This window comes from Rhamphochromis sp. 'chilingali' (genome assembly GCF_963969265.1).
Source record: "Rhamphochromis sp. 'chilingali' genome assembly, chromosome: 13".
Lineage (NCBI taxonomy): Eukaryota > Metazoa > Chordata > Actinopteri > Cichliformes > Cichlidae > Rhamphochromis > Rhamphochromis sp. 'chilingali'.
In genome coordinates this window covers 17,888,035-17,911,975 of record NC_137940.1, presented here as the reverse complement: position 1 = coordinate 17,911,975, position 23,941 = coordinate 17,888,035, and the positions used below count along the sequence as shown (strand labels likewise).

The 23,941-nt window shown below is 44.1% G+C and overlaps 1 protein-coding gene across 2 annotated transcripts in view; it reads right to left on the bottom strand.

Moving 5' to 3' along the window:
• polr2b (RNA polymerase II subunit B) overlaps window positions 1–23,588 on the bottom strand; it is a 32,613-nt gene extending 9,025 nt beyond the window's left edge. For both annotated transcript variants that reach the window (XM_080901802.1, XM_080901801.1), the window contains exons 1-24: window positions 23,453–23,588; window positions 21,528–21,600; window positions 13,327–13,477; window positions 12,814–12,926; window positions 12,511–12,730; window positions 12,155–12,313; window positions 11,811–11,975; window positions 11,536–11,732; window positions 11,329–11,448; window positions 10,975–11,161; window positions 10,731–10,874; window positions 10,506–10,645; window positions 10,314–10,425; window positions 8,968–9,122; window positions 8,673–8,871; window positions 8,412–8,580; window positions 8,240–8,336; window positions 8,073–8,167; window positions 6,103–6,353; window positions 5,940–6,029; window positions 5,650–5,757; window positions 2,572–2,685; window positions 2,333–2,493; window positions 2,032–2,227 (exon numbers count right to left, since the gene is read on the bottom strand). In XM_080901802.1, the coding sequence (XP_080757928.1) occupies window positions 2,032–2,227; window positions 2,333–2,493; window positions 2,572–2,685; window positions 5,650–5,757; window positions 5,940–6,029; window positions 6,103–6,353; window positions 8,073–8,167; window positions 8,240–8,336; window positions 8,412–8,580; window positions 8,673–8,871; window positions 8,968–9,122; window positions 10,314–10,425; window positions 10,506–10,645; window positions 10,731–10,874; window positions 10,975–11,161; window positions 11,329–11,448; window positions 11,536–11,732; window positions 11,811–11,975; window positions 12,155–12,313; window positions 12,511–12,730; window positions 12,814–12,926; window positions 13,327–13,477; window positions 21,528–21,600; window positions 23,453–23,471 (3,435 nt within the window). In that variant the 5' untranslated portion in view covers window positions 23,472–23,588. The remainder of the gene's footprint in view (window positions 1–2,031; window positions 2,228–2,332; window positions 2,494–2,571; window positions 2,686–5,649; window positions 5,758–5,939; window positions 6,030–6,102; window positions 6,354–8,072; window positions 8,168–8,239; window positions 8,337–8,411; window positions 8,581–8,672; window positions 8,872–8,967; window positions 9,123–10,313; window positions 10,426–10,505; window positions 10,646–10,730; window positions 10,875–10,974; window positions 11,162–11,328; window positions 11,449–11,535; window positions 11,733–11,810; window positions 11,976–12,154; window positions 12,314–12,510; window positions 12,731–12,813; window positions 12,927–13,326; window positions 13,478–21,527; window positions 21,601–23,452) is intronic.
• Between the last annotated feature and the right edge of the window lie 353 nt (window positions 23,589–23,941).

Sequence of the window (23,941 nt, the reverse complement as noted above, 5' to 3'; positions counted from 1 at the left end):
TCGCGATATAACTTTTACTCGATAGAGAAATTAAGCTATCGCGATAGACCTCGCCGCTCTTGTCCTCTTAAAAAAAAAAAAAAAAAAAAGGTCAGCCAATCCAAATTAAGTAGCGCAGAGCCGAACCAATCACAGCCGCAGCGTCACGTCACGTGACTTGTTACGCTTTGAGCGTTCACACTAGAGAGCGTTTGCTGTCGCATTTTATTTGTAGTGTAAACAAGCAGACAAAAAATAGGATTTGATCAAAAAATCGGTATTGAGCATTTTGACCTGCAGTGTGAACGTAGCCTTAGTAAAGCGCTATACAAATACAGGCCATTTAAAGTAAAGCAAAGGTTAAAGGTCTGGCAACACTTTCAGTATGAACAACTTAATTAACTGAAGAACGTATTTAACTATAAACTACTCAACCCTGTAGCTGTGGTCTCATCAGGGTCATTGCAGATCTATCTAAAAAGCAGCCAATCAATAAATCCAACATACAGGGAGTGCAGAATTATTAGGCAAGTTGTATTTTTGAGGAATAATTTTATTATTGAACAACAACCATGTTCTCAATGAACCCAAAAAACTCATTAATATCAAAGCTGAATGTTTTTGGAAGTAGTTTTTAGTTTGTTTTTAGTTTTAGCTATTTTAGGGGGATATCTGTGTGTGCAGGTGACTATTACTGTGCATAATTATTAGGAAACTTAACAAAAAACAAATATATACCCATTTCAATTATTTATTTTTACCAGTGAAACCAATATAACATCTCCACATTCACAAATATACATTTCTGACATTCAAAAACAAAACAAAACCAAATCAGCGACCAATATAGCCACCTTTCTTTGCTCCTTTCATCCTCAACCCGAAAAGGCCCCACAAGCTCATTTTTGATGATACCAGCCCAAACCAGTACTCCACCTCCACCTTGCTGACGTCTGAGTCGGACTGGAGCTCTCTGCCCTTTACCAATCCAGCCACGGGCCCATCCATCTGGCCCATCAAGACTCACTCTCATGTCATCAGTCCATAAAACCTTAGAAAAATCAGTCTTGAGATATTTCTTGGCCCAGTCTTGACGATTCAGCTTGTGTGTCTTGTTCAGTGGTGGTCGTCTTTCAGCCTTTCTTACCTTGGCCATGTCTCTGAGTATTGCACACCTTGTGCTCTTGGGCACTCCAGTGATGTTGCAGCTCTGAAATATGGCCAAACTGGTGGCAAGTGGCATCTTGGCAGCTGCACGCCTGACTTTTCTCAGTTCATGGGCAGTTATTTTGCGCCTTGGTTTTTCCACACGCTTCTTGCGACCCTGTTGACTATTTTGAATGAAACGCTTGATTGTTCGATGATCACGCTTTCAGAAGCTTTGCAATTTTGAGACTGCTGCATCCCTCTGCAAGATATCTCACTATTTTTGACTTTTCTGAGCCTGTCAAGTCCTTCTTTTGACCCATTTTGCCAAAGGAAAGGAAGTTGCCTAATAATTATGCACACCTGATATAGGGTGTTGATGTCATTAGACCACACCCCTTCTCATTACAGAGATGCACATCACCTAATATGCTTAATAGGCTTTCGAGCCTATACAGCTTGGAGTAAGACAACATGCATGAAGAGGATGATGTGGACAAAATACTCATTTGCCTAATAATTCTGCACTCCCTGTATATATCCACCAATGAGGTACCGGCTGCGCATCTAGACACATGGTAAGAACCGATCGTTATGTCTAAATCAAGCACTTAAACAGCATTTCTATGGTACCATGGCTGCTCTGTTGTGTCACACAAAGCACAACTCAGGGCAAACACGCATGCTGATGACCTCTACCCGCAGCAAAGTGTCACATGAATTTACACGACCGGTAGAAATGCAGAAACACAGTACACGTGGAGACACAAGCAGCCATTTAAGAAAAAGAAAAAAAAAAAAAAAGTATAGGCAGAGCGCCGTGGACAGGTCAACACAAGTCTGAGACAGGTTGCTCAACACAGCTGTGCCAGAAACCTTGATGGACTTAATATTGATCATGCTTACCTGGGTTTTGTTGCGGCAACCACGACATTCGTACGTGTGTGTCCGTGTGTTGGCGATGGCCATCAGTCCGCACAGGTTACAAACGTGCACCTGGTAGGGATCAGATGCCTCGAACAGACGCTCCCTCAGGAACTGAGCTGCTCCGTGAGCAATCTGACAGTCACGCTCCATCTCGCCAAACCGCAAACCACCATCACTGAGGATGGACGGACGAGATCAGACATTAATCTCTTTTTACTGAGCACAGGCAGGCTGATGCCGGGCGCAGACATGCGCAGCCACGGACAGGTGCGTTACTCACCGTGAGCGCCCCTCCATGGGTTGTCGGTTGAGAATCTGGACCGGGCCGCGGGCTCTCGAGTGGATCTTATCGTCCACCATGTGCTTCAGGCGCTGGTAATAAGTTGGGCCGATGAAGATCTGAGACGTCAGCTTCCTCCCAGTGAAGCCGTTATACAGAACCTGATCACAAACCAGTACTCAATATAAATATTCAAAAGCATCAGACTCCGCCAGTAGGAAGTGTGACCTTGCGCTGACCTCATTCCCTCTGAGATGGTATCCATATTCAGACAGCAAGTTTGACACCTTCTGCACGTTGACGGCATCGTTAAATGGCGTGGCGTCACCGATCTCACCTTTGTTGGCAGACACCTGAAACAAGACAGAGTCACCCGTCAGCCTGCAAGTCAAAAGCTCGGGTACATGTTTATCTTTGTTTGCACAACATAAGCAACAACGATGAGGCTCCATCACACCTACAGTCGTGGCCTAAAGTTTTGAGAATGACACAAATACTGGTTTTCACAAAGTTTGCTGCTTCAGTTTTTATGATAGCAATTTCATTGTACTCTAGAATGTTATGGAGAGTGATCAGATGAATTGCTAAATCCTTCTTTGCCATGAAAATGAACTTAATCTCAAAAATTCAATTTCCACTGCATTTCATCATTCAGCATTTCATGCCATAAAGGGACCTGCTGAGATAATTTCAATAATGTTCTCATCAACTCAGGTGAGAATGTTGACAAGCACAAGGCTGGAGATCATTATGTGCTGACTGAGTTAGAATAGAAGACTGGATGCATTAAAAGGAGGGTGATGCTTGAAATTGTTGTTCTTCCTATTAAACATGGTTACCTGCAAGGAAACACATCATTGTGTAGCATAAAAATGGCTTCACAGGCAAGGATGTTGTTGCTACTAAGACTGCACCTAAATCAACCATTTATCTGATCATCAAGAACTTCAAGGAAAGAGGTTCAATTATTGTGAAGACGGCTTCAGGGCGCTCAAGAAAGTCCAGCAAGCACCAGGACCGCCTCCTAAAGATGATTCAGCTGCAGTATCAGAGTGCCACCAGTGCAGAGCTTGCTCAGGAATGGTAGCAGGTAGGTGTGAGCGCATCTGTACGCACAGTGAGGCGAAGACTTTTGGCAGATGGCCTGGTGTCAAGAAGGGAAGCAAAGAAGCCACTTCTCTCCAAAAAAAACATGAGGGACGAACTGATATTCTGCAAAAAGTACAGCGAGTGGACTGCTGAGGAGTGGGATAAAGTCATTTTCTCTGATGAAGCCCCTCTCCGATTGTTTGGGGCATCTGGAAAAAGGCTTGTCCGGAGAAGAAAAGGTGAGCGCTACCATCAGTCCTGTCTCATGCCAACAGTAAAGCATCCTGAGACCATTTATGTGTGGGGCTGCTTCTCATCCAAGGGAGTAGGCTCACTCACAATTTTGCCAAAAACAGCCATGAATAAAGAATGGAACCAAAACATCCTCTGAAAGCAACTTCTTCCAACCATCCAAGAACAGTCTGATGAAGAACAATGCATTTTCCAGCACGATGGATCACCATGCCATAAGGCCAAAGTGATACCTAAGTAGCTCGGGGAACAAATCATTTTGGGTCCATGGCCAGGGAACTCCCCAGACCTCAGTCCAATTGAGAACTTGCGGTCAATCCTCAAGAGGCAGGTGGACAAACAAAACCCCACTAATTCTGACAAACTCCAAGCATTGATTATGACAGAATGGGTTGACATCAGTTAGGATTTGGCCCAGAAGTTGATTGGCAACATGCAGAGGTCTTGAAAAAGAAGGGCCAACACTGCAATAATAATAAATAATTAATAAACTGATCCGTAAGGCCAGCAATGTTGTGGGGATGGAGCTGGACTCCCTCAAGGTGGTGTCGGAGAGGCGGATGCTGTCCAAGATAAAGACAATGTTGGATAACACCTCCCACCCACTCCATGACATGTTGGTCAGTCACAGGAGCTCGTTCAGCGAGAGACTGAGATTACCGAAAAGCACCACTGAACGACACAGGAAATCATTCCTGCCTGTGGCCATCTCCCTGTACAACGCATCCACTTAACACACTGTTTGCTGCTACAACTACACATGTTTCTTTTCCAAATATTTATTTATAAGTGACTTATGTATGTATGTATGTATATATATGTATATATTGTACTATTCTTAGTTAGCGTATTGTCTGTCTTGTCTTAATGTTGGTTTAAAATGGAGCACTGTAACAAAAAATAATTTCCCCCAGGGATCAATAAAGTATTCTGATTCTGATTCTGATTCAAATATTCACTCTTTGCATAAACGTGATGTAATTCTCAATAAAAGCATTTGATACTTATGAAGTGCTTGTAATTATACTTCAATACATCATAGAAACAACTGACACAAAGATCCAAAAACACTGAAGCGGCAAACTTTGTGAAAACTAATATTCGTGTCATTCTCAAAACTTTTGGCCACGACTGTATGTGTGCACTTCACTTCATTTTCTGCCCAACATCAAGAGATTTTACTTAAACACAGAGCTGCTAACATAATTAGCAAACACTTTATTCACGCTTTCATCGCATCGTTTCATACGTTCTTTTCAATCGTTCTTGCAGAGATTTCTAATTATGAGGCCCACGAATGCACAGGTGTTTATTTTAACTGCACACCATCTTCAGTCCTCCACATCCAAATGAGCAGCGTTAGCTTCAAAACTCCACACCTGGTGCTCAGATGAGTCTTTACGGTGAAGTAAAAGTGTACTTGGGTACCTGAGCCTCTGATAGTGCAGAAGGCTTCATCAGCTAGCAGCTGATCCCCACAGTGTCAAAATGAAAGGTGTGAAATAACCCAAACTCTTCGCCTCTGTCAGTGCACCCCAGGGTGGCTGTGGCTACAATGTAGCTTGCCATCACCAGTGTGTGAATGTGTGTATGAATGGGTGGATGACTGGATGTGTAAAGCGCTTTGGGGTCCTTAGGGACTAGTAAAGCGCTATACAAATACAGGCCATTTTTTTTCTCTTCATTTACCTGTCATCAGGTAAGAGAAGCAAGAGATCTGAAATTGGGCTTTAAAGCTAGCACAGGGTTGCAGAGTAGCCTGAGCTAACAGCTTTCAGAAATCTTTTCAGGAAGACACACGCTAGCACAACTGTCAAAATAAAAGCCTTATTATGACAAAAACCTTGTACTTTGTCACAGAGTTAGACTTCTTTACCTTAAAGATCAGTTGTTATAAATTAATTAAAGATCTGCTACAATTTGACTGTTGTTGTGACTGGCACTATGTGAATAAACTGATGTGTAATTATCGTTACCTTCCCCTGCAGACACTCAATCAAATGGCCGACTGTCATTCTGGACGGAATGGCGTGAGGGTTGATGATGATGTCAGGAGTGATCCCCTCACAGGTGAATGGCATGTCCTTCAAAATAAAGCAAATCAATGAGAGCCTTCAAAAATAAAATCTCAGTTTTGATTGTTTTTGTACTTTGAGCATCTTTGCTGTTTCCTTTCCTGTTGTGTTAAAAAATATAACTTTAATGAATCCTTCGTGTGTATGGGGAGCGGTGCCCTGATGATAGGTACGTGACCTGCTGGGATTACCTCCTGTCTGTACTGGATCCCACAGGTTCCCTTCTGTCCGTGTCGGCTGGCAAATTTGTCGCCGATCTGAGGAATTCGGACAGAGCGTACCTGCCGGAAACACGAAGCTGTTAAACTGTGGCCGTGTCATCTGACCTCTCAGGTGTCTCAGGTGTGCGCTCACCCTGATTTTGCAGAACTTGTAGCCCTCCTGATTCAGGGTCACCATGACCTGGTCCACGATGCCCGTCTCACTGGTCCTCAGAAACGTGCTGCAGTCTCTCTTCGTGTAGCGGCGGTTCGTGCTATCCAGCTCGTCGTCATTCTCTGGCAGTGTCACCGTCTTCCCAATGATCACGTCCTCGCCAGAAACACGGACGCCAGGTGCAATGAGTCCATCGTCATCCAGTTTGTCATAGATGGCATGTCGCATCCCTGGGCGTGATAAGAATATGATTAGCCCCGCCTCCTAAAACCTGACCGGTTGTCAGACCCGAGGTATTTTTCTGTAAATGGCACACTGGGTGTGGCTCTCTCTGCAGTAGAGTATCACTTCCTGTTCCAGTACACAGCTTGTATAGGTTATCTATGTAACCAATTTAATTAAAGCTTATAGAAAACTTCTTATTTCATACTGCAGCTTCACATGATTTATCCAAAGCGCACTCTGTTGATTACATTCACAATGATACTTGTAGTGTAGTGTTTGCAGCTCTGTACCAAGGTAGCGAAGGCTCTGTTAGTTCTCCTCCAGCAGACAGTACCAAGCAGCTGGGAAAACATGATGGCTGGGTGACCGTGAGGAGGAAGCGTAGTGTTAAACAGAAGCCCTGGGTACACCACCAACCTATTTATGTGTCTAAATGTTTTTCCCCACACTGTGACACACACCCTGGGGAATAAACACTAGAGTAAGTGTTGATTTTGTTTTGAGACATGTCAAACTAGAAACCTGCAATCATAATCGATTGTCTTCCAGGGCCCATCACAGTAGATTTCTTTCTGAAAGCGCTGTACTAACACAGAGCAGAGCAGCTATCTGAACGCTACTCCAACAGAGGTCGATCATCTTGTTAATAATTTCACCTCCTCACTAATAGTGCTGCAATAAACTATTATTTTGATAGTCGAATAGTCACCAATGGTTTTTTTTGGGATTAGTCGACTAATCAGATCATGCATCCATTGGACGTGAAACGTACAGCTTATTGCACCAGCAGCATCTGCTCTTATATAACTATCATTAGCTTACAGCTTTAAATGTTTAAGGTATGCGCTAGCTAAAAATAAAGACAAGATGATAATTTATTAAACTTTTAAGGAAATTTGCAGATTGTTTCGGTGGAGATTAATAAACTCAGCCGTCTGCTCCTTGCTATCTAAAATATAACAGGACACTGGGGTAAACTCTCGACCATCTCACACTTCTGTTTAATCAGCTGTGTAAAAACTATAACGTTAATCTCAGCCAAACCGATTTACTAAGGAACAATAACAGTTTTAAGTTATCTGAGTGACTTATATATCATGTTTAACCTGAGTAGAGAAAGACAGCGGGGGTTTGAAAATGATGTGCCCGGAGTTCGCTGTTCTTGCCGGCTCTAGTGAGCCTTGAACCCCGGCTAGCTATCCCACAGATGTAATATTATCTACAGCTACTTTTAGTACTGTTGATGTTAAGTTAGACTCTTTTTCTCCAATTGATCTTTCTGAGTTAACTTCCATAATTACTTCCTCCAAACCATCAACGTGTCTTTTAGACCCCATTCCTACAAAACTGCTCAAAGAAGTCCTGCCATTAATTAATGTCCCTGACCATCTCTGATTGATTTAGACCACAATATGGGCATAATGTGTGTCTGTTGTTGACGCTGACCACGCTGAATAAAGTAAAATAAAAAAAAGTCTCTGCAACTCTGAAAGTGTCCAAGAGACTTTTTTTTTTTTTGAACAGTTGGTCGCACCGGTGCGACCTAAGACCAAATGGGTCGCACTCTAGAGCCCTGTAGGGGGTCATATGATTGTTGTTTTTTTCTGTATGTATTATTGTAGGGTCTACCTTATAATATAAAGCACCTTGAGGCAACTGTTGTTGTGATTTGGTGCTGTATAAATAAAACTGAATTGAACCAAGATGAATTAATGAGTTCTCACCTTGACAGGTTTCACGCGTCGGCTTCTCAAAGATCTCCTCCTGATCAAAGCCTTTCTTAGACTCCTGCTCTTTGTATGACCGATAGAACACAGACCTGCCAGGTGAAATCACACTTTTAACACTCCTGTCACACATGTGGTCACAGGTGCATCAGCCAACAACTTACCTGAAGAAGCCTCGATCCACGGCTGACCTGTTCATGATCACAGAGTCTTCCTGGTTGTAGCCAGTGTATGAGGCGATCGCCACAATCGAGTTAATACCTGAAAGGTGTGAGAACTTTTATACGTGAGCATCTCAGTGGACAGTTGAGCATCTCAGTGGGCAGTTGAGCATACCTGCGGGGAGCTCCCTGAAGCGCAGGTACTCCATGGAGCGGGTGGTGACGAGTGGTTTCTGAGGGTAGTACAGCACGTGAGCGAGCGTGTCCATTCGAACATGGAAGTTGGTGATGTAAACACCCATGGCCTGCTTCCCCATGGCGGACTGATATGTGTTCCTGGGAGACTGAAAACATGCGTGTTCAGGCCCAAGCTTCCTGTTTGCTTGCTTATCTATTTATCTGTTTGCTTGTTTATTAGTTTGTTTTGTCTGAGTACCTGGTTGTGATCAGGGAATGGGATGATGGACGCACACACTCCAAGGATCATAGATGGATGGATCTCACAGTGGGTGTAGGTGGAACAATAGGCCACGCCTTTCTCCTGGAGGTCATCTGGGGTCATAGCGAGCATGACGGTCTCCTCTTCTAGGGTGTCTATGTACTCCACCACACCGCTGGCCACTAAGTCCTGCCAGCTAAGTGCCAAAGAACATTTATGTCAACACCACCTGAAGCATCTGCAGCAATTGCCAACCTTCAGCACCATCTCAACTGTCTGTATTCTGCCTCACCTGTAGTTGTTATACTCGCGCTCCTTCAGCTGGTCGATGTGGCGTCTCTTCAGCAGCAGTTTCTGTTTCTCGACAATCAGCAGCGGTCGGCAGATTCGTCCAGCGTCCGTGTAAATTCTGATCTCACGCTCTCTAATGTCTCTGATCATCGACACCTGAAACGGTCAGGCGAGTTCTCAGTGATTGATCAACAGCCTGGTGGGCCTAACAAGGATTTCAATTAAATACCATCAAATATTTGATCAGGTAAACCGTTTGAATGACCAAGCGCTGCCCCGCCAATCAATAACTCAAATTCTGAAGGTTTGTGTTAACATCCTGTCTGCCACAGACGATTATTTTGATAGTCGACTAATCAGATCATGCATCCATTGGACGTGAAACGTACAGCTTATTGCACCAGCAGCATCTGCTCTTAGACAACTATCATTAGCTTACAGCTTATAGTGTTTCAGGTATGTGCTAACTAAAAATAAAGACAAGAAGATAATTTATTAAACTTTCAATGAAGTTTGCAGATTGTTTTGGTGGAGTTTAATAAACTCAGCCGTCTGCTCCTTGCTATCTAAAATATAACAGGACACTGGAGTAAACTCTCGACCATTTCACACTTCTGTATAATCAGTTTTCTGTCTGACGTTTATTCAGCTGTGTAAAAACTATAACTTTAATCGCAGCCAAACTGATTTACTCAGGAACAAATAAAACTGAAAAAAAACAAACAATAACATGTTTAAGTTATCTAAGTGACTCATATATCATGTTTAACCTGAGTAAATGCAGCCTCTTAAGGATGCGGTCCCCGAATTTGGACACAGCTTCTTCTTCAGGGTTTAACGGCAGCTGGCATCCTTGTACATGCAGTGCTGCCATCTTCTGTTTCAGTCCATTATTACACGCTTAAATCCTACTACTTATTCCTGCGTCTTTCGGGATCTTACAAAGCTTCAAACGACGCGGCGACTATTAAATTAGTCGTCAACGATTTTGATAGTCAACTAATCGTGGCAGCCCTACTGTCTACTTTTGATGTGTGATGGAAATCGGTGAAGTGTACTGTTCGGTATACACAACACACCGCTAAATCAATTGCATCCAGGCTGCATGAACAGGAAACAGTTATTGATTACTACAAGTCTCAGAGAGAATGACCAATGAGAGCAGAGAGCAGGGGGAGACAACCAGCTTACCTGTTCTATCAGGTAAAGCAGAGGCGGCAGCCGTAATCAAAGTGTTTGTGACGTCTCACAAGCAGAAAACAGATTTATGCCTTCTGTCACCATCCACCGTGTGAACATTCCAGTATTGATTACTGGTCGCGTGTGGATGTGTGCAACGGTGGTTACCTCAGAGACGATGATATCCATCTGTCTGCGGAGTTTCCTCAGTGTATTCATCAGCTGTTCTGGATCTTTGTGGATTCCCACCCAGCAGCCATTCACAAAGATTTTAGTGGCACTAAAATGTTAAAGCAGGACACACATTACACACCTGCAGGGTAATTAATAACCTCGTCTGACTATGAAATGGTCACGGACTCTGCAATGGCCGCAGGTGAGATCTCCTCCAGGTTCTCCATGCTCCACTCCTCCAGAAACTCCAGGATGGGCGATGGCTGCGAGCCCACAGAGATGTAGGCCATCAGGGCCAAGTTCTTCACCAGCCCCACAGCGTGACCCTGCAAACCATCAACTCCACAATCAATACGCCGGATCGCTGTGTTAAAGGTGAACCAATCTTACAACTTGCCAGGTGAGCGTTACCTCGGGCGTCTCGGCCGGACACACCATCCCCCATAGTGTGTTGTGCAGCTGTCGAGGTTTCGCCAGTTTTCCATCTCGACCGATAGGAGAGTTGACCCGGCGCAGGTGAGACAGTGTGGATGCGAAGGTGAGACGGTTCAACACCTGTGAACACAAAAATGATGAGCATCAGTGGAGGTAGAGCGGCAGGTGTCAGGCTCTCATTTGTATTTCAGAGTGAGCATCAGTTTACAGGTAGGCTTACCTGTGACACGCCGGCTCGGGCCTGGTGAGCCTTCTTCACGTCACCCCAGTTACCTGTGGCAAGAGAGTACTTGAGCCCGTCAGAGATGATACGCGTCTTAATGGCGAGCTCTAGGTTGAAATCCTTCCCGCGGTCGATGAACTTCTGAGCATAGATCCTGATTTCCTTCAGCAGGTTTTTAAACATGCTGATGAGGAGGAGAAGAAGAATGATGTCATTCCTTCATCCAATCAGATTGCGAGTTCCAAACAGAAAGCTGATTAACAATAACAGCGTCACACTGGAAAGCCTTCTTTGAGTAACAGAACCTGCGTGTACACAAAATCTGCATGGTCGACAACAGAGAGTCCTCACCCTCGGAACAGGAAGGCCAGTAATGGCCCGGCGAGGTCCAGCCTCTTGTTGCCATAGTGATCTCTGTCATCCAGTTCCCGCCTGCCGAGAGCGGCGAGCAGCAACCTGTGCACCATGTACCTGAAAACACAAACACAGAAGGATTCCTGTCAAGTGCGTGACTCAGGTCAGCCTCAGGTGCGACAGTCAGCCTCAGGTGTGACTCACCCTAAGAAGTAGGCCTTCTTGGTCTCGCAGAAATCGCTTACGCCGACATGTGGCAGCATCTCCTTTTGCAGGACTTCCTTTGCGTATTTAATCCGTCGCTCCTTCGTCACACCGGGTTTTGCGCCTCGTGAGCCAATGAAGTTCAACGCCACGTTCTGCTCCTGGATCACAAAAGCTTCGTCCAGAGAGGGCTTCACCTGAAGTAGGCGGGGTTAAAAGTTACTACCTGCAGACTGAGACAATCAAAAAAAATCATTAATGCGTCGCAGACTGACCATCTCCATCATCTCAGGGTCATCAAAGTCATAAATGATATGTTCCAGGATGTCTCTGTCCGATACGAAGCCCAGTGCCCGGAACACGATGATGATGGGAACTTCCTGTCGGATGTAGGGAAGCGTGGAGACGATCCTCTGACCTATGGCGCTCTTCTTCACTCCCTGAGAGATTAACAGCAATCAACAATCAGTGGTCTGGGTCAATTGGCAGACAACGTTCTGTTTCCAACAACAGAAATAAGAGCATCGCTCATCTCTCTAACTCAATGTTATGAGCTCTTCTCAGTTAATCGCAGCCCGGCTTGGGTGCTCACTTCACTTCCTGCTTCCAGGTAACTCACCTGCCCTCCTCGAGCCATCATGCTGACCCAGATCGTGCTGGTTGGGCGGGATGAATTCTCCAGGCAGGATCGGCACTCTGCGGTGTACGCATACTTCGAGTCCTTCTTGGCAAACACGTACACCGTGTTGGTGGCCATCTTTTCCTGAGCGATCAGCACCTGGAAACAGTGACACATCTGTTTACACGGCTGCCTGATGCCACTGATGCGGTATCAGTGTATGACGCTCCATGTAAAACAATGCAAAGACATGAATGTGCGCCTGTTAGCTTGTAAGCAGGACACGGCGTGCGGGCGTAGCAGAATCATCGTTCTCTCGAGTAAGCAGCTCGCCACGCAATGATGTCAAAGCACACCTTTTCTGACCCATTGATGATGAAGTAACCTCCAGGGTCCAATGGGCACTCGTTGAGTTCGCACAGGTCTCGGTCAGTCAGGCCACTTAGCAGGCAGTACGTGGAGCGAAGCATGATGGGAATTTTCCCAATGAAGGTCTTCTGGTGCTGCGTCTGCAGCTGATCCTCTCCCTCCTTGATGATTGTCTTTGTGATGTCCACATACAGTGGCGCAGAGTACCTGAGGGGCAGGTGAAATGGGACAGGATATGAGAAGGGGTGAACAGGAAATGACAGCAAAGACAGGCGAGAGGTAAAACTCACGTCAGGTTCCTCAGCCGTGCCTCGTTGGGCATCATGGGAGATGGTGCTCCATCTCTCTCCCAGTGGGTGGGCTTAGACAGGTAGATCTGCTCAAACTTCAGGAGATACCGAGGCTACACCAAAAACACAGTGATGTCGGTGATGTAAATGGTAAATGGCCTGTATTTGTAAAGCGCTTAACTTAGTCCCTATGGACCCCAAAGTGCTTTACACATCCAGTCGTCCACCCATTCACACACTGGTGATGGCAGCTACATTGTAGCCACAGCCACCCTGGGGCGCACTGACAGAGGCGAGGCTGCCGGACACTGGCGCCACCGGGCCCTCTGACCACCACCAGTAGGCAGTAGTGTCTTGCCCGAGGACACAACAACCAAGACTGTCCAAGCTGGGGCTCGAACCGGCAACCTTCCGATTACAAGACGAACTGCCAACTCTTGAGCCACGTCGCCCCATGTGACAGAGCGACCCCCCCCCCCCCCCCCATTCTCAGTCACACCTGGTGGTACTCACCGGCTCCTCCACCTCCCCTGAGGTGTGCTGAGCTTCAGCCTGCAGGTCGATGGGCGGAGCATCCTCCACGATCCTCTGAACAGACATCTGAATGAACTCATCGAAGGAATCTAGTTGCTGCCGCACCAGCCCTTTCTCGTCAAAATAAGAGCTGAGAGAGAGAGAGAGAGAGAGAGAGAGAGAGAGAGAGAGAGAGAGATCAAAATAAGAGCTGTGCTGGCCCCGTCAGAACCTCACAGGCTCATGCCAGATTCTGCACTCAGTAAAAAAAATTAAAAAAAAATACCCTGTCAGGCCATCGCATGACCCAAGCTTAACATCTACCTGTCCAGTCTCTGATCGATACTTCAATGTTGATCAGTGGACTGATCACTAGACCAGCGCTGGTCTGGTGTTGGTACAACTTTGATTCCTTACCTGCAGCTGAGTTCAAAATGGCAGACATGAACTGTTCTACAGAGCAGATGATCATTTAATTCAGTTTCAGATTTGTGGCAACAGATCTTCTTATAGCCTCTGACTTATCTCTGTGCTTGTCCTGCTAGACCTCAGTGCAGCGTTCGATACGCCCAACTATCTATCCATGAAGCCAGATAACACACGCTTATCCCTTTCAGGGTCCACAATGGCGGCGCCTATCCCAGCTGTCTTAGGGCGAGAGGCAGAGTACACCCTGGACAGGTTGCCAGTCTTTCGCAGGGCTGACAGATAGACACAGACAACCATTCACGCATACGGACAATTTAGAACTTCCAGTTAACCTATCCCCACTAGCTGGAGTACCCGGAGAGAACCCACGCAAACATGGGGAGAACATGCAGTCGTAGATATATAGGATCTAACCAGACTCTTATTCTGGATTAGGGCTGCAGCTATGGATTATTTTACTAATCCGGTAAGATAAGAAATAACTTTGTCTTATAAATGAGCAATAATAAATATTCAAAAGAGGGAAAAACAAGAATTTTCAATTTGAGCTGCTCATTGGTTTCCATTTCAGTAACTGCAGGGTTTTTAAATAGTTTACTGCATATAACAGCTGACAAAAAAATTAACTCTTTGATTGTAATTGTGCAATATTAAAATTTAAAAAGGTCACACTAATAATATTAATATATATATATTAATATTATTAGTGTGACCTTTTTAAATTTTAATATTGCACAATTACAATCAAAGATATATACACACACACACACACACACAACACACACACACACACACACACACACACACACACACACACACACACACACACACACGTGTCTCAGTCAATTATAGATGATGTGAGAGGGCGGGTGTGTGTGTTTAGGGCCCGGATGGCTTGGGTATAGAAGCTCCTCTTGAGTCTCTCTGTCCTTGTCTCTGTGCTGACTCCTTCTGAAGTCCACCACCAGCTCCTTGGTCTTGCCGACGTTCAGCTGGAGGTGATTGTCCTGGCACCATGATGCCAGAATCTTCACTTCATCCATGTAGGCCGCCTCATCGTTGTGGGAGATGGCACCCAACACCACTGTGTCGTCAGCAAACTTCACAATGGTGTTGGAGCCATGGGTGGCCACACAGTCTGAAGTGTAGAGGGAGTGGAGCAGTGGCGAGAGGACACATCCCTGAGGTGCTCCTGTGTTGATGGTGATGCTGTTAGAGACGCATCTACCCACCCTCACCACCTGAGTTCTGCCAGTGAGGAAGTCCAACACCCATGCACACAGACGGCTGTTAAGTCCCAGATCCCTGAGCTTTGTGAACAGTCTGCAGGGCACTATTGTGTTAAACGCTGAACTGTAATCAACAAACAGCATTCGCACATAGTTACCCTGTTTCTTGTCCACGTGGCTGAGAGTGGTGTGTAGTAGTGATGTGCGGATCGATCCTGAAATATAGATTCCTCCGATACCAGTCATTTATGTTCTAGAATCGATTCTCACATTAAAATATCGATATTTTTAGTAATTTAGGGTTAATTTGTAGTTTATCATTAACAGCAACACAGTGGAAGGAAACTATAACATTCGGATTGTCTACATTCAAAGGAACTACTTCCTCTTCTGCCTTTCATAGTCATGTGCGAAATACGGCTGTATAAATGACTCGCAGTCCCTTGGCGCGCGCACTCACAACAATGGCTGAGCCTAATTGTGCAGACGTATTTTACCTCCACAAACAGCTGAGACATGGTTTGCGATACATGTGGCAAAAAAGTGCTCCAAGAGTGAGGTGTTGTGGCTATACTTTCCCAACCTTGAGACCTCAGAATTAGGGAGACAATCAAAAGGGCACATTTTACAGGGTTTATTTATCAGATAAAATACGTTAAATGTCACCGAAACAGCGGGGGTGTCCAAATTCAGAGGCTGCTTCCACCTGAGGACCCGCCCTTCCCGGTCTAAAGAAAGCCGGGTAGTACGTCTTGAGTTCCCTCGGTGGAGTGAAACTCAGCCGTCTGCTCCTTGCTATCTAAAATATAACCGGGCGCTGGCGTCTCACACTTTCTTTAATTAGTTTTCTGTTTGATGTTTATTCAGCAGTGTGAAAACCCCGGAGGAACACACCTGAGGGATTAATAAAGTTAAATTTAATTTAATCTAATCTAATAACTTTAATCTCAGCCAAACCGATTTACTCACGAACAAACAAAACACTGAAAAAGCCAAACAATAACATTTTTAAGTTATCAAAGTGACTTATATATCATGTTTAACCCAAGTAGTGAAAGCCTGCGGGGGTTTGAAGACGATGTGTTGATCGGCTCAGATATTTGAAGTTTACACAGCTACATTCTCACCTGAAAACATGTTAAAAGTTGGGTTTTTTTGCGACCCAGAAAGAGAAAGAAGAGTAATATTAAAACTAAGTAGCTGCCACCATTGTTGGAAACTGGAATTGGCTCGGCTGCGCTATGAATTCTGCAATATGGTTTTTCAATTTTGTTGTCCAGGTGGAAATTCGGGAGAATGGTGGCTCCGGGATTCTCCCGGAAAAATCGGGAGGGTTGGCATGTTTGGTTGTGGCAACATCACTAACCTTGTCAAACACCTCAGAGTAAATCATATCACAGAATATGAGGCGCGTATGTTGAGACGAACTGAAGAGGAGGAGAGGGACAGGTGCTGCTAGGGCGAGACACACGTCTCTCACAGAGTCCTTTAGTGCTGCAGGCAGGCAACGTGTTCAAATAGCGCATAACTTCAGTTTTTTTTTATTTCTATATGATGAACTCTGCATTATTAAGTGATAAGAACAAGTAATCTGATGTCCTGTAATCATTATGACGCTATAATTTGAGATACAATAAATAAAATAAGTTTTTTTGTATAAAGTATCGGTATCTGATCAGTATCGTCGATACCACCCTGAAAAGTACTTGGTATCGGATCGGAAAGGAAATCAGTGGTATCGCACATCACTAGTGTGTAGGACGTGGGCAATGGCATCCTCTGTGGATCTGTTGGATCTGTAGACGAACTGCAGCAGATCTGTGGTGTCTGGGATGGAGGAGGAGATTATGTTCTTCAGCAGCCTCTCAAATACCTTCATTACTACAGAGGTCAGTGCAACTGGCCGGTAATCGTTCAGGGATGATGGTTTGCTGTTCTTGGGCACAGGGATGATGGTGGATCTTTTGAAGCATGTGGGGACCACAGACTTCGCCAGGGACTCGTTGAAGATGTAAGCGAACACACCTGCTAGCTGGTCAGCACAGCAGCGCAGCAGACGGCCGGTGATGCCGTCTGGCCCCGCCGCTTTCCTTGTGTTCACTCTCCTCAATGCCACTCGAACGTCATGCTCCGCGATGCTGGTCACCGGTCTCTCGCTGATGACGTCACTGTCCTCGGTAGTTAGGCGGTAGATAGCATTAGCCGCCTGGCTAACCTCGAAACGGGCGTAGAACTGATTCAGCTCGTTGGTGAATGCAGAGTCGACGTTGATATTCTGTTTTCTTGGAAGGCTTTCTGACATTATTAAGGGAGGTTCTCACAGTATTTTATCTCCAGGATCAGGTATATTTGGTGTGACAAATAAGTGCTACAGAGTTTAGATGAAGCACCAAAGCACAAAATTGGGGTGTAAATAGTTAAGGTGCCAATATATCCCCCCTGCAGTGGTGGCTTCACTCACCCCTGCGTCAGATGCAACCTTTTCTACCTGCTCTTAAGGCGCAGGAAGGCGCTGCAGTATTCTCCAAAACTATAGGTGTCGCCACTCAGACAATATTGCATCATACACCCTGATGAGGAGGAGAAGAAGTCAAAACTGGAAGCAGAGACTTTGTCAAATGTGTCTTTGCAAAGTTCTTTCCACAAACTCAAATCTTCAAACAGTTGCAACATCTCCATGTGTGTGTGAGTCTGTCTCTGAGCTTCTGTGCAGGATTATCATTAAAATAGCGGGGGGAAATGGCACGTTCGCATACTTGTGTCTACAAACCAGCTGCGACTGCTGCAGCGCAATCTGCCAGGTTAGCAAAAGACAGTGCCTTTGTTTTCATACGCAAATGGTGGAAAAAGCATGGCGGCGACGGAGAATGAGAAGGGGGAAAGCGGATCGTTAAATGAAACAGATGAACCAGAATTGGTTTGTAAAAATGCTGCAACTTCAGTGGTGTGTTACTGGTTTGGCTTTCATTCATCAGATACACAACAGAGCACAATTTTTGATAGAACATCCAAGCAGGCCAAAAACCTGAGGTTGCATGGCGTTAAAACGGCTGCTTGCAAAAAACCCAAAAAAAAAAAAAAAACCTAACACAGCAGCCGCCAGCGCTGTAAAAAACGGTAGACTGGTGAGCAATGTTCCCTCTAATTTTTCATGTGTCTAAGCGAACACACAAACTCCCTGAGTAGTCCCTTGGACCACTGTGAGCAACAGCAGACGTGTGCACTGTGGTCACGCCAGCATCGAATCCATCCAAGTTACATGGTGTTACGAACTTGCATGTCCATGTGTTTGTTTTGTGCAGGTGTTGTGTCTTTTTATGTTAATTTAGCTGTGCCAGGGCCCTGCTCCGATTGGTGCGTGGATACACTGCCCCGACGTGACTGGTTCCAGCAGGAGGACCCGCCCATTAAAAGGAGGCTGGAGTGCTACAGTGGGAGAGGTCCTCGCGTTTCTCCTCATGACCCAGCAGTATTCCTGTGGCAGCCGCTGGTTGCAGTGCGCTTAAAAGTTGTGGAAGTGGAGTGGGTAGGGGTGAGCTGCCGTTTCTTTTGATCACCCGTTTTCTCCTGTTTTGAGTTAGTTAAGGAGGTCAGACTGTCTTTATTTTTGACTTTGTTTTGGTAAGGTCAGGGGTGCGGGATTTGTGTAGATTTGTTTTGTTTATTGCTTTGGCCCTGGCTCACCCTGAAGTGTTGACACTCCCGTTTTGGTTCCTTTATTTCACATTGTAAATAAACCACATTGTAACTAACGGATTTGTTTCTTGTGGCTGCTTGGGTCTTGGGGGGGGGAAGCGAGTGCCTCACTCATGTTATTGCCTGGCCCTAGACGGGTCATAACAATGGTTTATTAAAATAATCAAATTACAGCATGTACATTTATGTTAGACTACTTTTAATTAACTGCTTTAGCCCACTTACAATGAAAATTAAAAAATTTATTTCATGACCTGTGTAGCATGTTAACACTATTGGAAGTAAAAATAACTTGAACTCCAATTTTGAAAACAAAACTTTCTTCTTTTTTACAAAGTTCTGACTTGTATTATGAGTCTGTGTCTGTGGTCTGGGAGAGAGTCCTGTAACTCTGTCTGCAAAATACAGTAAATAATGACCAATGTTGGGCTATTAATTATATAGTTACTTCTTTTAAAAAGTAACTGAGTTTTGCAAACAACAAAGATTTTTGCAGCTGTTTACCTAAAAATGCAGCCAAGGCGTTTTTTAAATAAACAAACTATTTACAGAACAATCAGCTGTTCTGCATCAAATCTAATGCCACACAAATTATTTGTGCCACTCCAAAAATAATTTCTGTCCACTATGAGATAAAGGAGAACAACAGCCTGATACCTGCAGGCCTGACAGCAGCAGATGTATCACTGCTGTAACACCTGTAACATTCAGTAGTCGCCTCATTGTTCTGACACACACAACAAAACTATTGACTACACTACACGCTAACTACACAAGATTTGAGCTAAACGTCGCAAATCTCTCACATCTCAAAACACCGCCGTCACTCCTAAAACTTCCCCCTTCCTAAACAACTAAATGCCATGTTGCCATATCATTTTTTGATTGGTCGACATGGTACTTTTTTCGACCAATAGGAAAGGGTGGGGTTTTTTTTGGTGTTGTCTTTGCTCACAGGCGGAAAGTGCTTTCGAGCGTTTTCCTTATAAAACGCCGTTTTTACCATTTCTTCCCGCAGTAAATATAAACAACGACAGTATTCAGGAAGAAAACCAAACATTGCAGATATTTTCATCATAATTCTGGTTTTACGTGGCCTATCAACACAAAATTAAAACTGGTATAAAGTCCACACACCGTCAATTGTTCCGTCTGTCCTGCTCACATCTCCAATGGTTGTACACTTTGTCATTAACGTGGCTTCACTCCACATCAGCCACGCCGCTTTGCTAGCTAAAACACCGGTGTCGGCCCATAAGGACGCTGTCATAGCCTGTCAACGATGTTGATTAGCTACGTATATATGAATGTGAATCACATCATTGGCTGGACTATGGGATAAGGTGGCATCGTTCAGTCACTCACTGACTAACACTGCAAAACAGAATTGTTAACGTATTTATTTTAATTTAAATTCAGGTTAGATTGTTTTCTGTGCACAGAGACCGTGCCAGCAGTGCGCAATTGCGCATGCGCTAGAGCTGGGTGATATAAGATTTTTTCATATCACGATAGGTTTTTTCCATTTCAGGCGATAACGATATATATCACGATATAAGCCAAATAACTATATTTGTAAGATTTAAATGTGCCGTTGCTCACAAGTAAAATGTGAAATAATCAGCAGCTTGTTTTTATTTTATATATTTATTTCCCATAATAAGTTCAACAGGGTAGATGTACTTAAGGAACATGAGACTTTTTCAGATAAATAAAGGCAAATATTGCAAACTACACAAAAGGCAGCCGCTAAAGCGTTTAAGTTTCAAAATAGAACAAACAAAACAGGCTACTAAATTGTCAATTCCACTTAGAAACAAAATATTAATTCTAAAAATAAATCTTAGTTTTACAGAAGAACAGACAAAATTGACTAACTTTTGTCAATATCAAATAAACTGAGAACTAAAAGGAAATTCTCAATCTCTCCTTGTTGTATAGCTGAGCTTTTCAACCAGTTTTAACAGTTACTTTAGTCTGACAAAAGCCGAATGACGAATTAGCGCTTCCAGTCAGAGATTGAGCATGCACCGCTTTATTGTATTTCCAGACTTGCTTTCGGCACAGTTTACAGTGAACGCTACTCTGTTTTTTGTCAGACTTGAAATAGCCGAAATACCTTCACACTACGGAACTTCTATGGCTCTTCCGTTCGACAATCTCTCCGGCATTGGAACCATCATCTGTTGTCTCTTCGGTAACCTTCGGTCATGCTCGGTTGATTTTTCTCTAGTCGGCACACTCATTTCCTCCATTACCCAGCGGCACGGTGGCTGGCTGCTTCCCAAACAAATACACATGTGCGGCTTGGCACTTGTGCTGTACGTAACAAGTCACGTGACGTGACGCTGCGGCTGTGATTGGTTCGGCTCTGCTACTACTTAATTTGGATTGGCTGTTCTTTTTTTTCTTTTTCTTTTTAAAGAGGACAAGCGCGGCGAGGTCTATCGCAATAGTTTAATTTTTCTATCGAGAAAAAGTTATTTCGCAATACATATCGTTATCATTCTATCGCCCAGCTCTAACATGCGCGCAGTTTAAAGGGAACATTGCTGTTGGGTGAATAATGCAAAAAACAGAGATCTGAGATGGAAAACTAGCCAAAGTCAGAGGGAATTAATAATGATGTTTATCAAACGAGAAACATAGTTTGATCTTCTTTTTCTGCTGGTTCAGAGAGAGACAACACCTGCAGCATCAGAGACCTTTGAGCTGTCAGCTTTGAACACCGATGGCGGGTCCGTGTACGTGCCGTTCGGTCCGCGCTTTGTGTGGACTCACCATAATATTTTTCCTGTAAGAACAGATGATCACTACATCTCCACAAGGACACACAGGTGAGTTTACCTGATGACGATCCAGCACGCTTCCTGCCACAGGTCAGGAGTGATCTCATCATCATCTTCATCATACTGATTATCTGACAGAGACAGCAGGGATAAATATACGTGAGCAATACACATACTGAGACGTTGAAGCTTCACCGATCAATCAATGACAGATTGTCGGTTCAGGTTACTTCCTTTTCACAGATAACTGCACATAGAGTTTAATGATCAGTTTAAACAACTGGTGAATTGATCAGATACATCAATAAAAACAGATAACAATCTCACAGGAAAGTTATTGATCGTTCTGTTTTTAACTCACTGGTTCTGATCACGCAAACTGATCAATCAGAAGCAACACAACTGATCTGTTAAGTCAACTTCCTGTTTGTGTGAGTCGAGTGTAATGACATCACTTCCTGTCTGAGTGCAGGCAAATGCAGCACACAGCCTGAAGCTGGTGATATCAGGAGAACTCTGTTGATATGAACTGTGAGAGGTCCTGAAGACTGAGCCTCAGGGTTCATCAGAGAGCTGATTCCAAACTGCTGACCGCACGATGGTGATGATTTACTGTCAGATCACAAGTGATGGAGGTGACACATGGCTAAATCCAACGTTCAGTGTTTTCCAGCCCACACAGAATCTAATTAACAGCTGCAGTCTGACAGACTTTCATTTGTCACACTACAGATGACACTCCCTGTGAGCTCAAACAACTGTTTCATAAAATCCAAGCTTGGCTTTTGAAACACTTAAGTGATGAGTCTTGGCCCTACTCTCACAGCTTTGAGCTGATTACAATTCTCTCGTCCCCCTCATTCCAATGAATCATAAATGATCAAATCAGCTATTACACTCTGCTTAACACACTATTTACTAAGAGTTAAAGTTTGTGGAACAAATCCAGTTATTGTGGCTCATTTAAATATTCTGCTCTTGAAAGTAATCTCTTACAAATACTTGTGTTGTTAGTCTACTGCAAAAACACTTTGTCCCTGTCTTTGAGTCCTAAACCTGAGCCTCTTCAGTTATTCCAGGAAATTTATAAAGACAGCTGAGTGTTTTGAGCTGCTGCAGACATCCTGTCCTGTCTTTGAAGGGACATTTTCATTATCACAACCTGTAAAACACCTGTGATGAAGGAAGACATTTTGTAGTCCATCTTCTGCACTTTGTAGTTTTAACACCGCAGCCCTTCAGCCTTACGTAATTAAGGAGACTAGTGTGTCTCAGCACACCACACGTCTATTTTTCTCATCATCTCTTTCATTTCATGACCTTTACAGGTTAAAAGGAGGAGAAGACAGGATGAACTGACCTGCTGCCTGTAGCTTTGCCTCCCTGAGAAACTGGGTAATGACCTCTCACCTTTAACTTAAAGATAGATCGGTCAATTATCTTGTGGTCAACATTTACTTCCATTGCTGATCAATCTCTGATCACGGTCCAGCTTTCTTTATGCAGTGTTTATACTGTGTAAATATGGCGGATTGTACACAGTTTTTATACCGCAGAATTTACACATAATATAAGTGTTCGCTTTTATACTGTGGTACTGTTTATATATTGTAGTATTTGTGGGTGTAGTGTCACAGTAACGCTGAGTGTAAACGTCTGCAGCGATAATCAAGTTAAATAAAGGGTCCTCGTGCATTAGCAGCATTTAGCCTGTTAGCTCACACAAAGCCCCGCTGCTTTTAGCTGATGTTAGCACACGAATCAGGTGAGGCTCGTGATCTGCGTGAGGCTGACGCGTACCTGTGTGACAGGTGTTTGTTTGGATGAGTGATACTAGCTTTTGTTCTCTCAGAAATTACTAAAATGGTTAGCTGTAGCACGGGTTAGCTCCTCTGTCACGTCCTGTTAATAAAATTACCAAATAAATGCAAATAAAATTATCCACCATGTGACGTAATGACGTTTTACAGCTGTGCAGCTCACCTTCATCCTGGTCATACATGTTTATCTCCTGAAAACTTAAAACCACAACAACAAAAATAAAAACAACAACCACAAAACGTTGCGATCACCGCGCGCCCCGGAAACGTAGGTCACTTCTGCTTTGTTCTTCTTTGTTAGTAATAGGCAGAGGTGAAACACTACTGCCCCTCACAGGCTGGATGCTACAACTGCACAAATCCTCAGGCTTGCTCTCAAGTCAATGTCGTGTGTGTTTTTATTTGTTTGGTTTTCCAAAAAACGTTCTTTATTTATCTTCAAATATTTTATTGTGAAGCACAAGTAACAACTAGAAAAATTTGCATTTCCTGCGAAAATGCTGTGTGGATGCTTTAAAGCTGAAGCTGTATGCAAAAACTAGCTGAAAAAGCTGAAAAGTTGCAGAAATTGTAAAAACTTTGCAGAAGCAAAGGAACTTTGCTAAAATGTAATAACTTAGCAGAACTGCAATATCTTAGAGGAAACATAATA